This window comes from Microcebus murinus, chromosome 12 (assembly GCF_040939455.1).
Source record: "Microcebus murinus isolate Inina chromosome 12, M.murinus_Inina_mat1.0, whole genome shotgun sequence".
Taxonomy (NCBI): Eukaryota; Metazoa; Chordata; class Mammalia; order Primates; family Cheirogaleidae; genus Microcebus; species Microcebus murinus.
Window position 1 is genome coordinate 85855998 of NC_134115.1, and position 18902 is coordinate 85874899.

The 18902-nt window shown below is 45.7% G+C and overlaps 1 protein-coding gene across 6 annotated transcripts in view; it reads left to right on the top strand.

Annotated features, from left to right (window-relative positions):
* The window catches only part of RALGPS1 (Ral GEF with PH domain and SH3 binding motif 1), a 269878-nt gene that overhangs the window by 79994 nt on the left and 170982 nt on the right, over window positions 1-18902 (top strand). For 5 of the 6 annotated variants that reach the window (XM_012771947.2, XM_012771954.2, XM_076009044.1 and 2 more), the window contains one exon: window positions 17752-17835. The exons of the other annotated variant lie outside the window; for it this stretch is intronic. In XM_012771947.2, coding sequence (XP_012627401.1) covers window positions 17752-17835 — 84 coding nt within the window. The remainder of the gene's footprint in view (window positions 1-17751; window positions 17836-18902) is intronic. 6 annotated transcript variants of the gene reach the window in all.

Sequence of the window (18902 nt, forward strand, 5' to 3'; positions counted from 1 at the left end):
TTCCTCCTAGCATGTGACATTGATGAGTCCTCTATCCCTCCTTCCACCTCTCTGTCCCCAGTCCCACTACTCTCACCTGGGCACTTATCTCCCGGCAGGCATCTCCACACCCACGTCTGCCCATCCTACCCTTTTGCCCAGCCTGTGGTTTTACATCTCTGTCTACACACATCACTGAGCCTCTTCGCCATTTCCAGTGGTTTCCTCAGTGCTTTTAGGATCAATCCCAAGTCCCTCAGGTGGGTGTGCAGGCCAGGCGCGATCCCGCTTGCTCTTCCCTTGCGGCCCTCTGGCCCTCCCCACTCTCGCTCTTCACCTGCTCTGGCCCCCTCGCGGGTCCGGAACCCGCCCCTAGGCCTGTGCGTGTGCTGCCCTCTGCCTGGCACGCTGGTCTCCCCTTCAGCTAAGCCAGCCCCCACCGTACTCTCTGATTGCACTCTGAACTTGACCTCTGAGCTTAGTAACATGTTTGGGATTGATGCCGGTCTTCTCCACTGGAGGCCAAGCATTGCCTGGCCACTGCTCTGTCCCCATGCCTTGCACAGTGTCACTGATTAAAGGGGGCTGGAGACAGTTGAGCAGCTAAGGGGAGCAGAGCAGCCAGCCTGAGGCTGGGATCAAAGCCATGGTCTCACTCCCAGCCTTAAAAAGGAGTTTCACACCACTGAAGGCTTTTGGCTCCAAATGTCTGAAAGGTCTCCTCACACTTTTCAGTAAGCATCCCTGTATAGATCTGGGGTTTGAAAGGTTGGTTTTCTGTTTCAGCCTTTAAGGAAAAGAAACAGCTTTTCTGAAAGAGCCATTCCTCCTGGTCTGCTTGCCTGCTTGCCCGCCAGCCATCTGTAGTCACCATCGCAGTGCGAATGTCAGAACAGCCCAGCACTCTGTGAAACGAGCCACTGGGTAGCCATTGCTGTCACTGTATTGTTTCCAGAAACCCTGTTCTGTCTAGGGCCTCCAGGCTGCTTGTGATCAGAAAGGGAGTTGCTGGGGTAGGGGGTGAGGGGAAAGACTCTGGGTGTGAAGTGTTGAATGAAACTATTATCTTGATGAATGGACATCTACCCTCTCCCCCCTTCTGCAGTTTGCCTTCCTCTGTGCTGCACTGGCACTGCAGGGAGGGCTTGGAGGGGATGGCCTGGGGGCGGGGACTTCCTTGAGCCCCTGTGCAACCTAGAGGCACTTCATTTTCTACAGACCTCCCTGCCCCACCAGCCTGTTTGAAGTCTGTCCACTCCCTTGCCTCCTGTTTGGTTATCATACCTCATACCTCGTTCTCCCTCTGGGACGTTGTGTGTTAAAAGGTCAGGCTTATGCCACTTGCTACCAAGATAAACTTGTGTAAATTACTTAATCTCTGTGAGCTTCAGTCTTCTTATCTGCCAAATAGAATAGTAAAATCTACTTTGTGGTCTGTTTTTGAGACTTTATTTTATTTACCTGCTTATTTGTTTGTTTATTTATTTTTAGAGATGGAATCTTGCTCTGTTGCCTGGGCTAGAGTGCAGTGACCTGATCATAGCTCACTGTAACCTTGAACTCCTGGGCTCAAGCAATCTTCCCACCTCAGCCTCCCAAGTAGCTGGAACTACAGGCACACACCACCAAGATCAGCTAATTTGTAAATTTTTTTTATAGAGATGGTGTCTCATTATGATGTTCAGGCTGGTCTCAAACTACTGGCCTCAAGTGATCCCCCTACCTTGGCCCCCCAAAGTGCTGGGTATACCTGGCCCAAGACTTTAAAATGTATAAAAAGAATGTAGGAGGCCAGGTGTGGTGGCTCACGCCTGTAATCCTAGCACTCTGGGAGGTGGAGCCTGGCGGATCGCTCAAGGTCAGGAGTTCGAGACCAGCCTAAGCAAGAGCAAGACCCTGTCTCTACTACAAATAAAAAGAAATTAATTGTCCAACTAAAAATATATAGAAAAAATTAGCCGGGCATGGTGGCATATGCCTGTAGTCCCAGCTACTCAGGAGGCTGAGGCAGGAGGATCACCTGAGCCCAGGAGTTTGAGGTTGCTGTTAGCTAGGCTGACACCATGGCACTCTAGCCTGGGCAACAGAGTGAGACTCTGTCTCAAAAAAAAAGAGAAGAGAAGAGAAGAGGAGGGGGGAGGGGAGGGGAGGGGAGGGGAGGAGGGGAGGAGAGGAGAGGAGAGGAGAGGAGAGGAGAGGAGAGGAGAGGAGAGGAGAGGAGAGGAGAGGAGAGGAGAGGAGAGGAGAGGAGAGGAGGAAACATATAGTTTCTTGTGTTTCTCTTCCTTCCCTGTGCTTTTGTTCCTTCTGTAAGCCCTGTAGTGCCACTCACTTTTTAGAGACTCAGTCAATATTATTTGAAACGCTGGTGGAAAATCCTGGTAACAGTGCCTGCCCGGGCTGATAGCACAGTGGTTAAGAGGCTGGGCTTTGGAGTCATGCAGACCTGGATTTGAGTTCCACTTTGTCACTTCTTCGTTGTGTGGCTTTGGGCAAGTTAATTATTCTCTTAGAATCTCAATTTTACTTACGTATAACTGGGGCAATAACAGCCCTTCCCATGGGTGCCATTGTGAGATGATTAAGGGGCATAATATAAGACAAGTATTTTGCCTAGCACCTGGCCATTCAGTAAGCAAGCTATTTATCTGCTGCTATTATTATTACTCTAGCCTGGGAACAGGACCCTGTTCTATAAGAATAAAAAACAGACCAGATTTTTGAAACTTAGTACCAAAAAAATGAAAGCATTTCCTCAATAATTTGTCATATTTTATATTGATTTCATGTTGAAAAGATAGTATGTTGGATAAACAGTTGCATGTTGCTTAAGGATAGGAATGCTTTCTGAGAAATGTGTCATTAGGCGACTTTGTCGTTGTGTGAACATCGGAGTGTATTTATACAAACCTAGATGGCATAGCCTCCTGCACACCTGGGCTATCTGGCTGTTCGGTTATTCAGTAGAGCCTATTGCTCCTAGGCTACCAACCTGTACAGCATGTTACTGTACTGAATACTGTAGGCAGTTGTAACACAATGGTGAGTATTTGTGTACCTAAACATAGAAAAGGTACAGTAAAATTACTATATAAAAGATAAAAAAAATGGTACACTTGTATAGGGCACTTACCATAAATGGAGCTTGCAGGACTGGGTGAGCCAGTGAGTGAGTTGTGAGTGAATGTGAAGGTCTAGGACAATACTGTACACTTATGTAGACTTTATAAACACTGGACACTTAGGCTACACTAAATTTGTAAAAAATTTTCTTTGTTCAATAATAAGTTAACCTTAGCTCACTGTAACTTTTTTACTTTGTAAACTTTTAAATTTTTAGCCAGGCATGGTGGCATGTACTTGTAGTCCCAGCTACTCAGGAGGGTGAGGCAGGAGAATCTTTTGAGCTCAGGAGTTCGAGACCTCCTGGGCAACATAACAAGAGCCCTGTCTCAAAAAAACAAAAGTCTTTTAAATTTTTAAAAAACCATTTGACCAACCAGCTTAAAACACAAACATATGTTATATAGCTGTACAAAAAACTATTTTTTTTTGAGCAGTAGTCTCACTCTGTCTCCCCAGGTAGAGTGCCGTGGCATCATCATAGCTCACAGCAACCTCAAACTCCTGAAATCCAGTGATCTGCTGCCTCAGCCTCCTGAGTAGCTGGGACTACAGGTGCCTGCCACCACACCTGCTAACTTTCCTATTTTTGGTACAGATGGGGTTTCGCTCTTGCTCAGGCTAGTCTGGAACTCCTGAGCTCAAGCAGTCCTCCTACCTCGGCCTCCCAGAGTGCTAGGATTACAGGCCTGAGCCACTGCACCTGGTCTTTTCTTTCTTTCTTTCTATCCTTCTTTTATAAGCTTTTTTCTATTAATTTTTTTTTTTTTACTTTTTAAATTTTTTTGTTAAAAACTAAGATACAAACACATACATTAGCCTAGGCCTACACAGGGTCAGGATCCTCAGTGTCACTGTCTTCCTCTCCACATCTGTGCCACTGGAAGGTCTTCAGGGGCAGGAACATGCATGGAGCTGTCGTCCTCTATGGTAACAACGCCTCTTTCTAGAATACCTCCGGAAGGACCTGCCTGAGGATGTTTCACCATTAACTGTTTTTGTTTTTTTTTTTTTTATAAGTAAAAGGAGTACATTTTAAAACAATGATAAAAAAGACAGTAAACCCATAAACCAATAGCATAGTCATTTATTATCATTATCAAGTATTAGGTTCTGTACTTAATTGTGTTATATACTTTTATACAACAGGCAGCACAGTAGCTTTGTTTATATCAGCATTACCAAACGTGAGTAATGTGTCGTTAGGGACCTCACGACAGCTATGACGTCACCGGGTGGGTAGACTTTTTCAGCAGCATTATAATCTTATGGGACCACTGGGTTCATTGTTGACGGAAATGTCGTTTTTTTGGCACGTGACTATAATGAGTTAAAATAAATTGTTAAAATTAATTTTATCAGTTTTCTTTTTTCTTTTTTAAAAAATGGCTATTATAAAATTTAAAATATGTGACTTGCATTGTTTCTATTGGACAGCCCTGGGTTATAGCCTCTAACGCTTTCTCAACCAGGGTTCCATGAGAGAATCAAGCCTAAAGCCTGAAGGCCCATTGTATGTAATGAATGTATCATTCTCAGGAGAGTTAAGAAACAGTCACTGAAATCATCTATGCTCTGTGGTTCACACGAGAAACCCAGCTGAGAAAGGCTGCACCACTTGTTTCTAATTTTAATTTTAATTCCTGTAGTGTTTCTCTTAGTTGTATAATGGTGGTTGTTGGTTTGAGATAGGTATTAACTAAGCTTCTAAGAAGTTTTCTTTCTTCTTTTTAAAATCTCAGATGAATGTTACATTTTGGTATTTACCATTTTAATGCCTATTGAGAGGATCATATCACTTTTTTCTTTGAATCATCAATGTGCTTCTTTAAATATTAACATTAGCTGACTCTCGTATTTCTTAGATAAACCTGTTAGGTTTGAGATTTCTTTCCATCACTTTTTGTGCTCTGGAATAAATTATTTGGCATAAGAGTTACGTGTTCTTTAAAAAGCTGTGAGAATTCACTGGTAAAATCATGTGGCCTTGGAACCTTTGGGTTAACTTTTTCAGTTTCTTACTTGGTTTTTAGCATACTCATCAGACATAGAAAAGTTTCAGTTGCTCAAAAATAGAAGGTAGTACAAGACTAAGTCAGAGTCTGCGCCTTCCTATGAAGCAGACAGTTCCAGAAATTTAATTTTGTATTCCCAACAAGGTTCAGAATGACCCTGCAGCAAGCATGTGAAGATCAAGATGAAGAAAGATTGAATTGTGCTGAGAAACTGATTACCAAATTTAAGTTGCAATGGAAAAAGTGAGCAGCAAATTTGATATTGCAGAAAACCAAAGTAATAAATTAAGAGACGAGCTAAAATTTTCCCTAAAACTCAAGGGAAAAACAAAAGAAGACAAAAACAATCCATGTGATGAACTGTTTCTAGGAGATGTCATGTGTGTATCACAGGAATTCTGAAAAGGAGGGATGGGGCAGATGTGAGAAAATGTTTGTATAATATTAAGGACAAAAGCAGATTATAAAACCACAGATACAGCATGAGCTCAGTCGAGAGTAAACGTGTGCACATGTGTGTGTCTCGCATCTGTGAGTGTGGGAGTCATGTCCTGGAGGAGGAGGGGCCCCGTGGCTGAGGGCCCGGCTCCAGAGACCCACAGACTTGGGCTTAATCCTGGCTCTCACATCGAGCACATGTGAGGATTCGAGCAAATTGCTTAACTTCTCCAACTAAGCATCTATTTCTTCATCTGTAAAATGTGGCAGAAATGGTTCCTGTCTCATAGGGTTGTTGTGAGAATTCAGTGAGCAGTGGATCAGTGTATGTAGAATGATTGACATCGTGCTTGGCACTTAGTGAGTGCTCGGTACATGTCGTTGTTATTGTTACAGACCAACATGTAAACTTCAGTTTTCTCTAGGTGTTAGGCGAGGGTGATTTAAATTTTCTTCATTGCCTTTCTGGATTGCCCAGGTTTCCTATAATGAATATGTACTAGGTCTCTCATAAAAAAAACAGAATGTATTCTTTTTTTTTTAAAAGAGCACATCTGAATGATATTTTTTTCTTTTAAATACATTTTTAATTTTTAAAGGATGTCACAGATTTGTTATTGCTCAACCTCAGGTGGCTGAACACCACTTGTCCCTCTAAGAAGGAATGATGTATTTGAAAAAAAAAAACAACATTTCCCAAGAATGATGGAGAAAGGGAATTGAACGCAGTCCCCGGGGTAAGAATGAAAAAGATCGTGTGGCCCGGCGGGCCGAGCATCCGCTTGTTAATCTCGTCAGCGGAGCTGCTGGCGGCTGCCCTCCCCGCCCTGCGTGCGGGGCCCTTGCTCTGTCACGCGGACAGGAGACTGTTTGCAGCCTGCAGTTGGCTGCTGCCCTGCGTTGACAGCTGGTTCTAATTGTGCAGAGCCCCACAGCACTCGGGCTGGAAAGGGAATGTTTTGGGAAATTTGCATCATCCTCATGACCCGAAATCTACATGTTTTCCAAGCAGCCGGTAGTTTGATGAAACAGTAGCGGCTGTAGCTGTAAATGAGTTGCTATTCTATAGAAACGGTGTGACTGAAAGCTGAGGAAGACGGATGCCTGGCTTCTGCTCACCCAGGGAGTGCGTGCAGGCACATTGCCGGCTGCACGGAGCGCGGCATTTGTCCACTGTGCAGCTTTCCCTCTTGTGGTTTGCCTGCCCAGGGGTCCTGAGGCCTTTGGGAGGTCTCGTGTTCTCTTCTCCCTGCCTCCTCCCCTTCTCCATGCAGACAGCCTCTAGCAGGTGTTTATTTCAAATCACTGAAGGGAATTGCTGTCACGTGAGAAAATGAGACTGCCCCATGCAGTTACCAAACTAGATTACAGTACAGTAGAAGGGTGCTGTAGGGGTTCGGCCCCTCTCTGCCACACTCTTGCTCATGGTATCAGGGCAATAAAATCTACCTAACACTCAGTGTGAGGTTTGGGAGCTACCTCTGCTCCATCCCTCCCTTGCCTTCCCAGCCCACTAAAGAAAAACAATTCCACTCTTTAAATCCCCTTAAGTAAGGCTGGGCTGTGACCTGACTTCCCACCCCGTCCTTTCTCACCCCTTCACCGCCCACTCTCCCCAGGCTCATCACGCTCTAGCCATCGGCTACCTCAGACATTCCATGTGCTCTTCCTCCACCAGCTACCTGCAGACTGTGCTCCTTCATCTCTCCACCCCATGCCACTTTCTCAGGCCCCCTGAGATGTCCCCTCCACATAGTCCCTTCCTTCATCCTGATTCATGGTTTTCCAAAGGATTTATCATTATCTGACTTACTACTAATTTGCTCGCTCCCCCCTCCTGTGGGAGGTAAGCTCCATGCAAGCAGAGCCTGTTGGTTCGGTTGATGTCTGAATTTCCTAAAACTAACTTGGGAAAAGAATGAATGTGGATGTGCTTTATAAACTGTCAATTACTGTTGTCCCTTCCTTATCTCTTTCTCTTCCGTCCTCCTTCATCCTTTCTTTTCATCATTTTCCTCTTCCAACATCATCACCATCACCATCATCCAAGAAAGAGCTAAAGACACCTCAGCCCACTGACAGGCACTGAGAAGGTGTGGATCTAGGAGGTGTCTTTGAGGACTTCAACCTTGGGAAATAAAGCAGGAAAGTGCAGTTGTCCTTTGTCACCTTGAGTTATGGTAATTTATGTTCCCGTCTGTCTCTTCCACTGAGCAGACACCAAGTTCCTCAAGGCCTTGTCCGTTGGCCTTGGAACCTCTCCAGCAGGGTCCTGGCACTTAACTGGCCCTCCCAGCTTCCTTTCCCCCCTTCCCTGGTCCCTCTGTTCCTCCTCCTCCCTTTTTTATTTCAATACTTCTTCCTCTTCCCTTGCCTCCTTTCTTCTTTTGCCTTTCCCTCCTTCCCCTTTCTTTTCCTTCCACGTTGCATTGCAGCTGGTTTTGTTCCAAGAGTTAGGGCAGCTCCTGGCAGTACAGCCCCTCCCCCGGGAGCTTTTCTGACTCCCCCCATGAGCTGTGCCCGCCTTTGTGCTGCACGGGACCTGCGTGCAGTTGATTCGAGCCTTACCAGCTCTCTCTGCAGGACAGGTGTGTTCCCTGAGGTCCAGCTGATCACGAATTTCACATGATTACTCCATCAAAAGTACAGAAGCATCTAGTGGTCATGTGCAAACTGCCTGTTATTTATAAATGCTGGCCCTGACACATTACAAGCAGGTTATGACTTTATAAAAATTTTGTATATTTAGGAGTAGTTACTCAACTGTTAAATTTTAGTTTTAGAAGGTTTGCAATGTGTAATAAGTCATCTACTAAAATTTTTTCAAAATAATCCTGTACATAATAATCGAATAGTACAGAAGAGCTGATGAAGAAAAACCTTGATCTGTTACCCCAGTCCCCTCCCCAAAGGTAAACTCTTTAAAGTGTTTTTTCTACTAGTTACTTTTGGAATTTTATTTAGTGCACTGAAACCTCTCTCTTGCTTCTCCAGCTTTGAATAGCATCTCTTGACTGCTCACCTGCTGCGCCTTCCCTCCCGGTCCCCACTGCCCACTCTCTCTTAGTTGCACTTTCGTGTTGCCAAATTAATGAGTGTAGCATTCTGGCATTCCACAGCCACAACCAAGCCCATCGCACTCTTCCTTAGGTGGGCTATAAAAGTTGGAAACCAACAAACAGCACTCATGACTATGTAACTGCTATTCAGGCTTGTTAACAAGCCAAGCTAAGTAGTATGCCAGGATCATGTTCCATTTGCTAGTGATCCTGGGCCATTCAAAAGAGAGTATGCCTCATGTCAAAGACCAGCAGATTCTCTTTCTTTCAATCCAATTGCTTGATATTGGGTATATATCTATATATGATATGTAAATATTAAAATATACAATTATAAATTAAATATATACTATTTAAATATATAGTATATAAAATATTAATAGGTTGGGTGCAGTGGGTCACGCCTATAATTAGCACTTTGGGAGGCTAAGGTGGGAGGATTTCTTGAGTTCAGGAGTTCAAGACCAGCCTGAGCAAGAACAAGACCTGTCTCTACAAAAAAAGAGAAAAATTAGCTGGGTGTGGTGGTGCATAGCTGTAGTCCCAGCTACTTGGGAGACTGAGGCAGGAGGATGGCTTGAGGCTAGAAATTCGAAGTTGCAGTGAGCTGAGATCATTCCACTGCACCCCAGCCTGGGTGACAGAGTGAGACTCTGTTTCAAAAACATTTAAAAAATATATTACTATGTATAATACTTAAATAGATACAAATAGGAATTCCTTGTTTTTTGTTATTCCTGGAGATTATAATTGCCTTTTCTCTATCATTATTTGCCTTCATTGTGTCATCAGTTTTCAAGTTTTCTGTTATATTTTGATTTCTGTTGTATCTTGCCTTGTATCTGTTGTATCTTGCCTTGTATCTGTTGTATCTTGCCTTTATTTTTTCCCAGAGACTTCCTTCCAGGAGCCCTTTGTCCTACTGCATTTTGAACTAGTTCTTTGGTCCTTTTTGCACAGCTGTTATTGTTATTCCATTGTGATTCTCCTTGGTTGGACTCTCCTTTTGTTTTTTAGTCACATTCTAGTAAAAATCATCCTTTTTAGTGAACAGTTTGGTGAGTTTTGAAGAATGTGTGTTTTCATGTAGCCACCACAATCAAGATAGAAAACTTATCCATCACCCCCAGAGTTCCCTTGTGCCCCTTTGCAGTCATTTTGCCTCTTGCCTCCAGTCCCTGGCAACCAAGGATCTCATTTCTGTTTCTACCTTTTCTAGAATGTCATATAAATGAAATCATATAATACTTTTGTGTCTGGTTTCTTTCACTTGGCATAAAGCTTTTGACATCTGTCTGCATTAATGTATATATTACTACTTCATTCCTTTTTTGTTGCTGAGCAGTATTTGATTATGTGGCTGTATCATGATTTGTTTATCCCCTCACTAATTTATGGAGCTCTGGCTTGTTTCCATTTAGGGAAATAGAGAATGGAGCCGCCATAAACATGCACATACAGTTTTTGTGTGGACATACGTTTGCATTAGGTAAATACCTACCTGCTGGGTCATTTGCTAAGTGTATGCTTAACTTTATGAGCAACTGCCAACTGCTTTCCCAAATGGCTGTGCTGTTCTGCAGACCTAAGGGTGCTCAGCTGTCCTGCATCCCCGTCAGCGCTTGGTGTTGTCAGTTGTGTGTGCTATTTTAGATCGTTGTCGTAGGTATGTAGTGGTATCCATTGTAGTTTTAATTTGCATTTCCCTGATGGTCAGAGATGCTGAACATCTTTTCATGTGTTTACTTGCCATCCATCTATGCTATCCTCTTTGTATGTCTGAATAAATCTTTTCTTCACTTTTTAAAAATTTGAGTTTGTTTTCTCATTTTTGATTTTTTACAGTTCTTCATATTTCATAGACAAGTCTTTTTAAAAATTTTATCAGGTATTTGTTTTGCAAAAACTTTTTTCATCTGGACTTTTCATATTCATAACAGTGTCTGAGTACATTAGAAGTTTTTGTTTGTTTTGTTTTTTAAGTTTTCGTCTCTGAATTATCTCTTTTTCTTCTAAGGTCACTTTTGTTTATCTTGGCCTTTTTCTTTCATTTTGTTGGTTTAACTCATATGCCCGGTGACTGGTAGAGGCTTGTGGTTTTTTCCCACGTGGCCTTTCTTCTGAGGTGGGGTCTGCCTGGAAGTGCCGAATGGCCTGGGCGGAGCACAGCAGGTGTGTCTGCACTGCAGGATCCCAGGGTGGGGACTGGCCTGCAGGGTCAGCCTTCCAAATGCCAGCAAGAGGGGAGCTTTATTCTGGGGGCACCAGCATGGGAACCTTTAATTCCCCCACCCTATTTTTTGCCTGGGGTGGATGCTTAGAGGCAGCAGGAAGGGGTGCCAGCTGAGACGTGGCCTGTGCACTGACTTTCATTTGTCCCCTGTTCGTTGTTCCTGATGACTGTTAGCCTGGAGACTCTCCGAAGCCCCCGCGGCAGCCTGACTCCACTGTCTCTGCAGCCCCCTCATGACATATTCTAGCTTGAGACTTTTGTTTCCATTTAATCAAAAACTATGCTGATTTCCAGGAATGTATTGAACATCCCTCGATTGAGGGTAATGCCCTTCTGCTCCCATTCTCTTTGCTAGTTTAAGTTTATATTTTACTTCTGTGCTTTGTCAGAGGGGTGTCGGGAGTGATGTTAGGCATATGTGTGTGGTGGGTGTCATTTGAACATGTCACCTGTTTTGAACTCAAGATAGCAAGAATTTTAGGTGGTTTGGGGTTTGTCACGGGGACAGATGACAGAATCAGCTTCTACCTTTTGAAACCTGTTTTTAGTCACGGACTAACTAGACTGCACTCTCGCACATTTGATTAATGGTCTCATTAAGAGTTACAGGAGAATAGATATTTAATTGTGTTTACAGTGAAATATATACAAATCAAAGCATTCGTATTTCGTGAATAACTACTAGGATCTGCCAGACTGCAGCTCTTAGCCAGGGGAGAACCAGTGGTACTGGATGTGCTCCCGGCCTGCGCCAGGGGACCAGGGCTCCAGATGAGCATTCTTCTTAATTAGCACATCCATAAACTATGGCACATTTGTTGCCTAAAAGAACTCAGAATCCTCTTTGCTTCCCTTAGCCTATTTAGCAGTCCCGGCTTGTTCTCAGTTCTATCTTTTCTGGCACCATCCGGAGTTTGGGCTCTGGAATCAGACCAGGGTTTGAATCCCAGTTCCCACACTAATGGGCTAACCTTCGACAAGTGACAGTCTTTCTGAGCCTGAGTCAGTATATCCTTGAGCCTGTGCTCCTAGGGGCAGCTCCTTGTGTAGCTGCTGGGCATTTTAGCCCTGGTTCCTACTATGCCTTTTGCCTTTTAAGCCCGGCTTGTGCTGCCAGCGGCACTGTGCCCCATTCTGGCTGTGGTGGTCTGATTCCTGGGCTGGTCCTGACTCAGGCAGGGGGTTCTCAGAAGTCCCTGCCCAGCCGCTGCTTTGGTCCATCCCTTCATGTCACCAGTTCTCCTCTTGGCTGGGAGCCTGCCAGGGCCTCAGTTGAGGCCTGCAGCTCTGTCCTGGCTTTGGTGAACATGAGCTCCCATCACTTCTACCATCAACCGCCTGTGTGGTCTGCACAAATTAATCCACCTGCTTTTTGCATATTTTTTTAATCTAGAAATTGAAGGTCAGGGCAATCATATCCTCTGTGCGGGCTCTGTGAGGATGAGGTGAGGTGACGCCTGTGAAATGTTAGCACAGTTCCTGGCACAAAGTAGGTGCTCAGTAAATCTTGCTGCTTCTTCCCTCTGGCTGGGCCCTGACCCTCGTCCAGGGGCTCTCCTGGCCTGGATTTTCAGTCCTAGCTCCCTTCTGCTCAGTGTTGCTTTTCCCCATGCACAGTATTTAATTTATTTAACAAACACAGTAAAGGTGCTTCAAATGTATCAGACATTGTTCCAAGCACTTTACAAATACCAGCTCATTTTAATCCTTTTATCTACCCTATTAGGTGCTATTATTAATGCCATTTTTCAGATGAAGAAAGTCAGGCACTAAGCTCACTCCTGAGACCAGAGCCAGCCCCTCTGCTAGATCTCAGGAGGGAGGCTCTCATGGGAGCTCTGTCACTCCTACATCCAGCCCCAGGACCCCACTTCCACCCAGGAGAGTGTAGACATCATGCACCATTGCTGCTGTGACTTCCTTGTGGGTGACAAGGCCTGGAAGTCCCTGAAGGATATGCCAACCACTACTATTGGCCTTTCCTATCTCCTGAGCCCATTCTTAACCCCTGTCACCAGAGTCTAGGCCCTGAGATGCCTTATTCCTACGTCAAACCCTATTCCCCTCCCCAAAACTGGCACTGTCTCTCCAAGTGCCCCAGGGGGTCACCTCCTCCCCATGGTGTTTTAGAACTCCTTTGGCTAAGTGAGGAATTTTCCCACCAGTTCTTCCGAAGATTGTTTATAAGCAAATCTGGCAGTTCTTTCCTTTTTCTTTTTCCTGCCAGAGGGTGGGGCAGGAGGAAGGGGGAGAACATGGAGGAGGAGGAAGGAGAAAATGTTGCCATTGAGCACAGAGGTGACATGGTGCTGTTGGCTGGTGCCAGCCTGGTGGTGGTCCCGGAGGTCAGGTTTAGTGGCTTTTCCTTAAGGCGATACATTTTCCACATGGACATATTTGATGAACGTGATTTGGAGAAGACTGCAGTGAGAATTAAGCACACATGTGAAAGGCCCACGTGTTGGCACCAGCATCCTATGACCTGGAGGCCTAGATGTTGTGGCGTCTTCAGGGAGGACTTGTCACCACTCCCCACGTCTCCTCTTCTAGAGCCTCATCTCATGGACCCCAGACACAGTCAGGATCAGGCCTTTGTCAGGCCACCTCAAGTCATCTGACTCCCAGACTCTAAGCACAAAGCTGGCAGCTGGTGGAAGGGACCTCCTGGCCGTGTGGCCCAGAGGAGCTTTGCAGAAACAAACGTTGCCACCTGCTGCCACCCAGGAATGCTTGCAGGTGGGGGTATTAAGACAATGTTGTTTTTGCACCAGTTAGGGATTTTTCCCATGGTGTCTTTATGATAAACATTCTCCTTTGACTGTCAAAGTGAATGTCTCTAATGAACCTCACATTGTTACATGTGTTTGATTTAAGGCAGCCGGTCAGACACCCTTTTGGTTCTGGGCTAGCTGATTTTGAGGTGCCTGTGGGATGCCAAAGATGGTGTGGCCAGGAGGTAGCTAGACATCCTGGTCTGGAGCCCAGGAAATGGGCTGGCACAGCACGTGTGTACATGCAGTCAGAACATGTGATCTTCCAGAGAGAAATACAGACATCAAAGAATGCAGAAGACCCTGGACAGATTTGGGGGAGGTTGGGAGGATATATCAGAAAAGAAAGAAACAACTGGAAGATAAGACTGAGAATGAGGGGCTCAAGAGGTGGGAAGACAACTGGGAGAACACAATGTGCAAAGGCAAGGATGGTGGGTGACAGGTATGGCTGGGGCCCAAGAGGGCCTGGGAAGGGACAGGGGGCAGGAAGGCAGGCAGGAGGGGGAAGCAGGAGTGAGCAGGAGCTGGAGGGGATGGGAGTCTAGGAGAGGTGCCTTTTCATCATCATTATTATGTTCATGGGAGAGGCTTATGCACATTAAAGTGCTAGCAGGAAGAACTTGGGGAGGAAGAGGTTGAAGACACAGAGGGCATCAGAGCCAGGCCTCTGAGAAGGCAGGGCGTGGGACCAGGCCAGGAGGAGAGTGGGCCCTGGAGAGGAAACAGCCCCTCTTCTATTAAAGCCAGAGGGAGGGAGAGGATGCAGGGAAATGTGTAAGTTTGGTGGCAGGAAATTTTCTTCTCACAGCTTGTTTTTCCCTGATGAGCCCAGGAACATCCACGTGACAGAGGAGAGGTCCCAGAAGAAGCTGGCAAGGGACTGTACAGGCTCAGTCGCCTCTCAGATCCAGGCGACCTCAGCTGAGAAGTCAGAGCCAAGGACGGCCTGGGAGAGATGAGGGCCCGGTGCCCTTGGAGGGAGGGCGGGTGGCAGCCCACAGGTGGCTCAGTGGCGCACCAAGGACGCAGAGCTACCAGGGCCGTCCTGGCCTTGGCCCCAACCTTTGTTTCCCTTCTAGAACCAGCCTTGTCTCCTCTGGTCAATTTTAACTTGAGTACACACAGATCAGTTCCATAGCATGGACTTTTTTTAAGCATTAGTGACTGGAAGAGTTTTGTTCTATTACTTCACATTTTCCTAAACCCACTTCACACAGATGGAACCTCTTGTAATCCTATAAGGCCAAACACAGAAGAGGAACAAGTCTAAAGAGGTTGGGCCCAGTTACTTATTTTAGTACAGATAGAATGGTCTCATTTCTTCTCACATCTTGATAAGTCTCTCTGCTCTGAATTTGGGAGATTTCCACACTTCGCTCATTCACACTTCGTTCATTCACAGAATTGTCAAAACCCAAGAACTACACATACCGTTTTTGAATCAGGGTCTGGGAAATGTTCAAACCAACTAAATTTAGGGCAAATGTATTAAGTACCTGCTTTGTTTCCTGCCTGCATGACATCAACAAAATGAAGAGAACTAATAATGAATTTTGTTAATAATTCAAGGCAGCAATCAGAGTGTGGTGTGGGAAAAAGAAGAAGGTGTTTGGAGTTAGAGCTGAGTGTGAATGCTGCCTTTGTCACTTAATAGCAGTGTGCCCCTGGAAAGAGGAAGGCAGGTAACTTTATCAAGGAGCCGTCATGTGCTAGGTGCTTTGTGTGTTTTAATTTCATTTATAATGAAATTCACAGATACAGTAATATACTCATAAGATGAGAACATGGACGTTCTGAGAAGATAAGCATCATTCAGCCGTGTGTAGACAGCCAGGGTCTGACCCAGATCTGTCTGACTGTGGGGTTCCCTCTGCCCCCTTTCCAGGGGTCTTCCTAAGTTATTACAGCGTGGAAATGGGACCACAGACTCTGAAATAAATACACACACACACTCCTACTGTTTATTTAAAAAGTTTAGGAAAGATACAAAGGGAGCAAATAGCCTGAAATTGGGCAACAACCATGCCTCAGTCCTTGAACATCAGTTTTATGAATTAGGTTTTATATTTGATTATAAGCCATACTTTTCCAGGACTGGATTTGGGATCCAATGGGGAGAGAGGCCATTATCATCACAAACTTTAAAAGGGCAATAATATACATTTGCAAAGCGATTCCTGTACGTGTTTGAAAGGGTAGTAAATATAACTGAGGTAGGTCAAACACACATTTGAAACCAAATGCAAATATACACGCTCAGAACAAGGAAAATCATAGTAAACAGGTAAATTCTGCATCTCAGAGAGATTCCTCTCTGCTTTTGAAAAGAAGTGGTTCCTAGCACTCTGGGAGGCCAAGGTAGGAAGATCACTTGAGATCAGCCAGAGCAAGAGCGAGACCCCATCTCTACTAAACATAGAAAAAATTAGCCAAGTGTGGTGGTGCACACCTGTAGCCCCTGCTACTTGGGAGGCTGAGGCAGGAGGATCACTTGAGCTCAGGAGTTGGAGATTGTAATGAGCTATGATGATGCCTCTGCACTCTGGCCTGGGCAATAGAGGGAGATTCTACCTCAAAAAAAAAAAAAAAAAAAAAAAAAAAAAAAGAAAGGAGAAGAGAACAGAAGAAAAGAAAAATGGAGTTAGTATTCATTCAAGAAAATGAGCCCTGAGCCCTTTTCCTCTTTGCTGGAATGGGAGTGGGGAGAGTTACGTGAGGTGACACACGTGAAGCACCCTGTCCATGTAGGGGATCCTTGTCAAGTGGCTGCATTAGTGAATACCGTTGTCATTGCTATGGTCTCAGTGGTGGTCTCAGTGGTGAGGTGTGAAGGGTGCAGCCTGCTCAGGCTTGGCTGAGTTCTCTTGTGGAGACAACTGCCAGGACAGTGCTGCCATTCACAGACGCGGGGTGACCAGGGAGAGGTGCTAGTTGGCTGCCGGGTAGTTTCCATGCATTCCAAGTCCAGGGCACTCATCTTGTGACCAGAGCTGCCCGTGACCTTCAGCCAGGCCTCCCTCCAGCTCCTCTCTGTGGCCTATAGCTGTGTCCTGACGTGCATTTGACCGGCACTCCAGACATAACTACCCCCCTGGCAGTTTTGTCCTTGACCATTCCACTGCCCTCCCTGAGTCCCCAGCTTACCCAGATCTGTGCCTGTTTCAGCTGGTGGGCAGCCAACTCTCACTACAGACTTTATGAAGGTTCCAGGTATGGGGCAAAAAATAACCGGTTAATAATACTGAGGCCTAATATGAGTTATTAAAAGGGGGTCCTTTAACTTAGGGGTGGAGTACTTTAGAGTCTGCTAGAGCATTGCCTCCATTCTCTGTCAGGGCTTCTCAAGACATGAGCTAAGAACACTGGGCACTTGGACAATGGCTTTTCCTTGGTCCTTTATGTACCACCAAGTAACGCCATTAGATTGCTCCTATTAGTCCAGCTTTCATCCCTGGCATAAGAACCAGCCTCACTTACAGGAAGAATCAAATCACCTAAACCTAAGAAGAGACAAGGCCCCTGAACAAGATATTAAAGAGAACCTTTCCTCTGCCCCCTTTTGTTATATGAGAAGTGGGTGGGGCCAATTTCAGGAAGGAACCCAAGGTAATCCCAGAAACTTCTCTGCTTGCAGTGTGCTTGGAGTGGAATGTTGCTTGACTCCTGGAATGGAGGATGTCATGTGGCAAATGAAATCTGAGACTTTTAGCTAGATTTTAATTTTATGTTAGCCTGGAACCGTGGAGTCACAAATGGAGGGAGGGAGGTGGTGAGTCCTGCTGAATAAAACATTTTTGCCCCCTCTCAGATGATTTGCCTTGTAGGAAAGGACTTCTGGGCTTACAGAAGCTGGGAGAGTGGCATTGGTGGGGTTAAGAATATTTTGGCACAGAAATCCTGGGAAATGTGGCCAGAGTTGTGGGAAAAGTATCCCACTTCTCATCCTCTCCTCTGGCGGTCCCAGCCTACACCTTCACCTACAGACCGAGCCCTCCCCTCCTAACTGGTGAAGACTTGAATATTCAAGACTTCACCCCTCCCCACCTCCACACCCACATTGCAATTAGATGCCCCCATGTATTTTGCATCCTGAGTGGAATCACTGTTGAAACTGACTCTGTGCTTCCTAGGAACTAGCCAGCTGTGGATGGAGTAAGAAGGAGAAACACAGCCTCGCCCCCAACGTCGTGGCCTTTACCCGGAGGTTTAACCAGGTGAGCAACACCCCTTGCATGCGCCTGTCCAGATAGCAGTGTGCTGACCCCTATAGGCTGGAAGCCCCACCAGGGCTCAGTCCCAGGCCTCTGCAGGTCCAGCCCCTCTTCCTAAATCCCCCACCTTTATCTACTCTGGTGCCATCGCAGTCCATTTTTGCAAGGCAGGTGGAACTGAACACACCTTTCCTGTGCTGAAATCACTTCAGGGGCTTCCCGTTCCACTCATGCTAAGATTCAAGCACCTTAAGGTGCTCTGCAAGGTCCTCCATGGTGAATCTAGCTTCTTTCCACCCCTTCAGCCTCGTCTCTATTCCTCCTCCTCCCTCTTCAGGCTCTGGTCATCCTGGCCTCCTTTCCCTTGCCTGATGTACTGTCTTCCTGTCCCATCAGGCTCCCATATGTGCTGTCCTCTCAGCCCCGAATTCTGCCTCCCTGTTCAACTCCCAGTCAGACCTCAGCCTGAATGTGACTTCCTTGGGAGCCTTCCCTGAATCCCCAGCTGTGTGAGGCCTCCTGCCATACATTCCCACACTGTACCCTTTGCTTCTCTGTGTGATCCTTTGTTTATCTGTCCTCATTTTGTGCAACTTTGTAGTCTCTGCCTTCCTTGCCACCCTGTGAACTCCATGAGGTCAGGTACCATGTCTGCCTTGTTCATCACTGTGTCCCCCACCACTTGGCCCAGTGTCAGACATATAATAAAAAGACCCTCAGTCAATATTCGTGGAATGAATGAATTAGGTACGCAGGAAATACTTCTCAGATTGAATTTTTCTGAATCCCTGATGGCCTAGTCACTGGCCCCATGCTACTTCAGACTGACTTGGTCCAGCCAGAACCTTTGCCCCAGGTATGACGATCCGAGTCCCCATTTATTGGAATAATGATTGAAGACTTGGACCAAATGAGGTGGGTGGGGCTTCCTAGTTCTCAGTCAGACCTGCCAGAACATGATCTTCAGAAGAAAGCACCATGTAAGACACCCTTTGGATAAACCAAAACCCTAAATGGTGCTGTTGGCAGTTTTTCTTCTTCACTCTTGTTTTTCTGGTTTTAAATGAGGA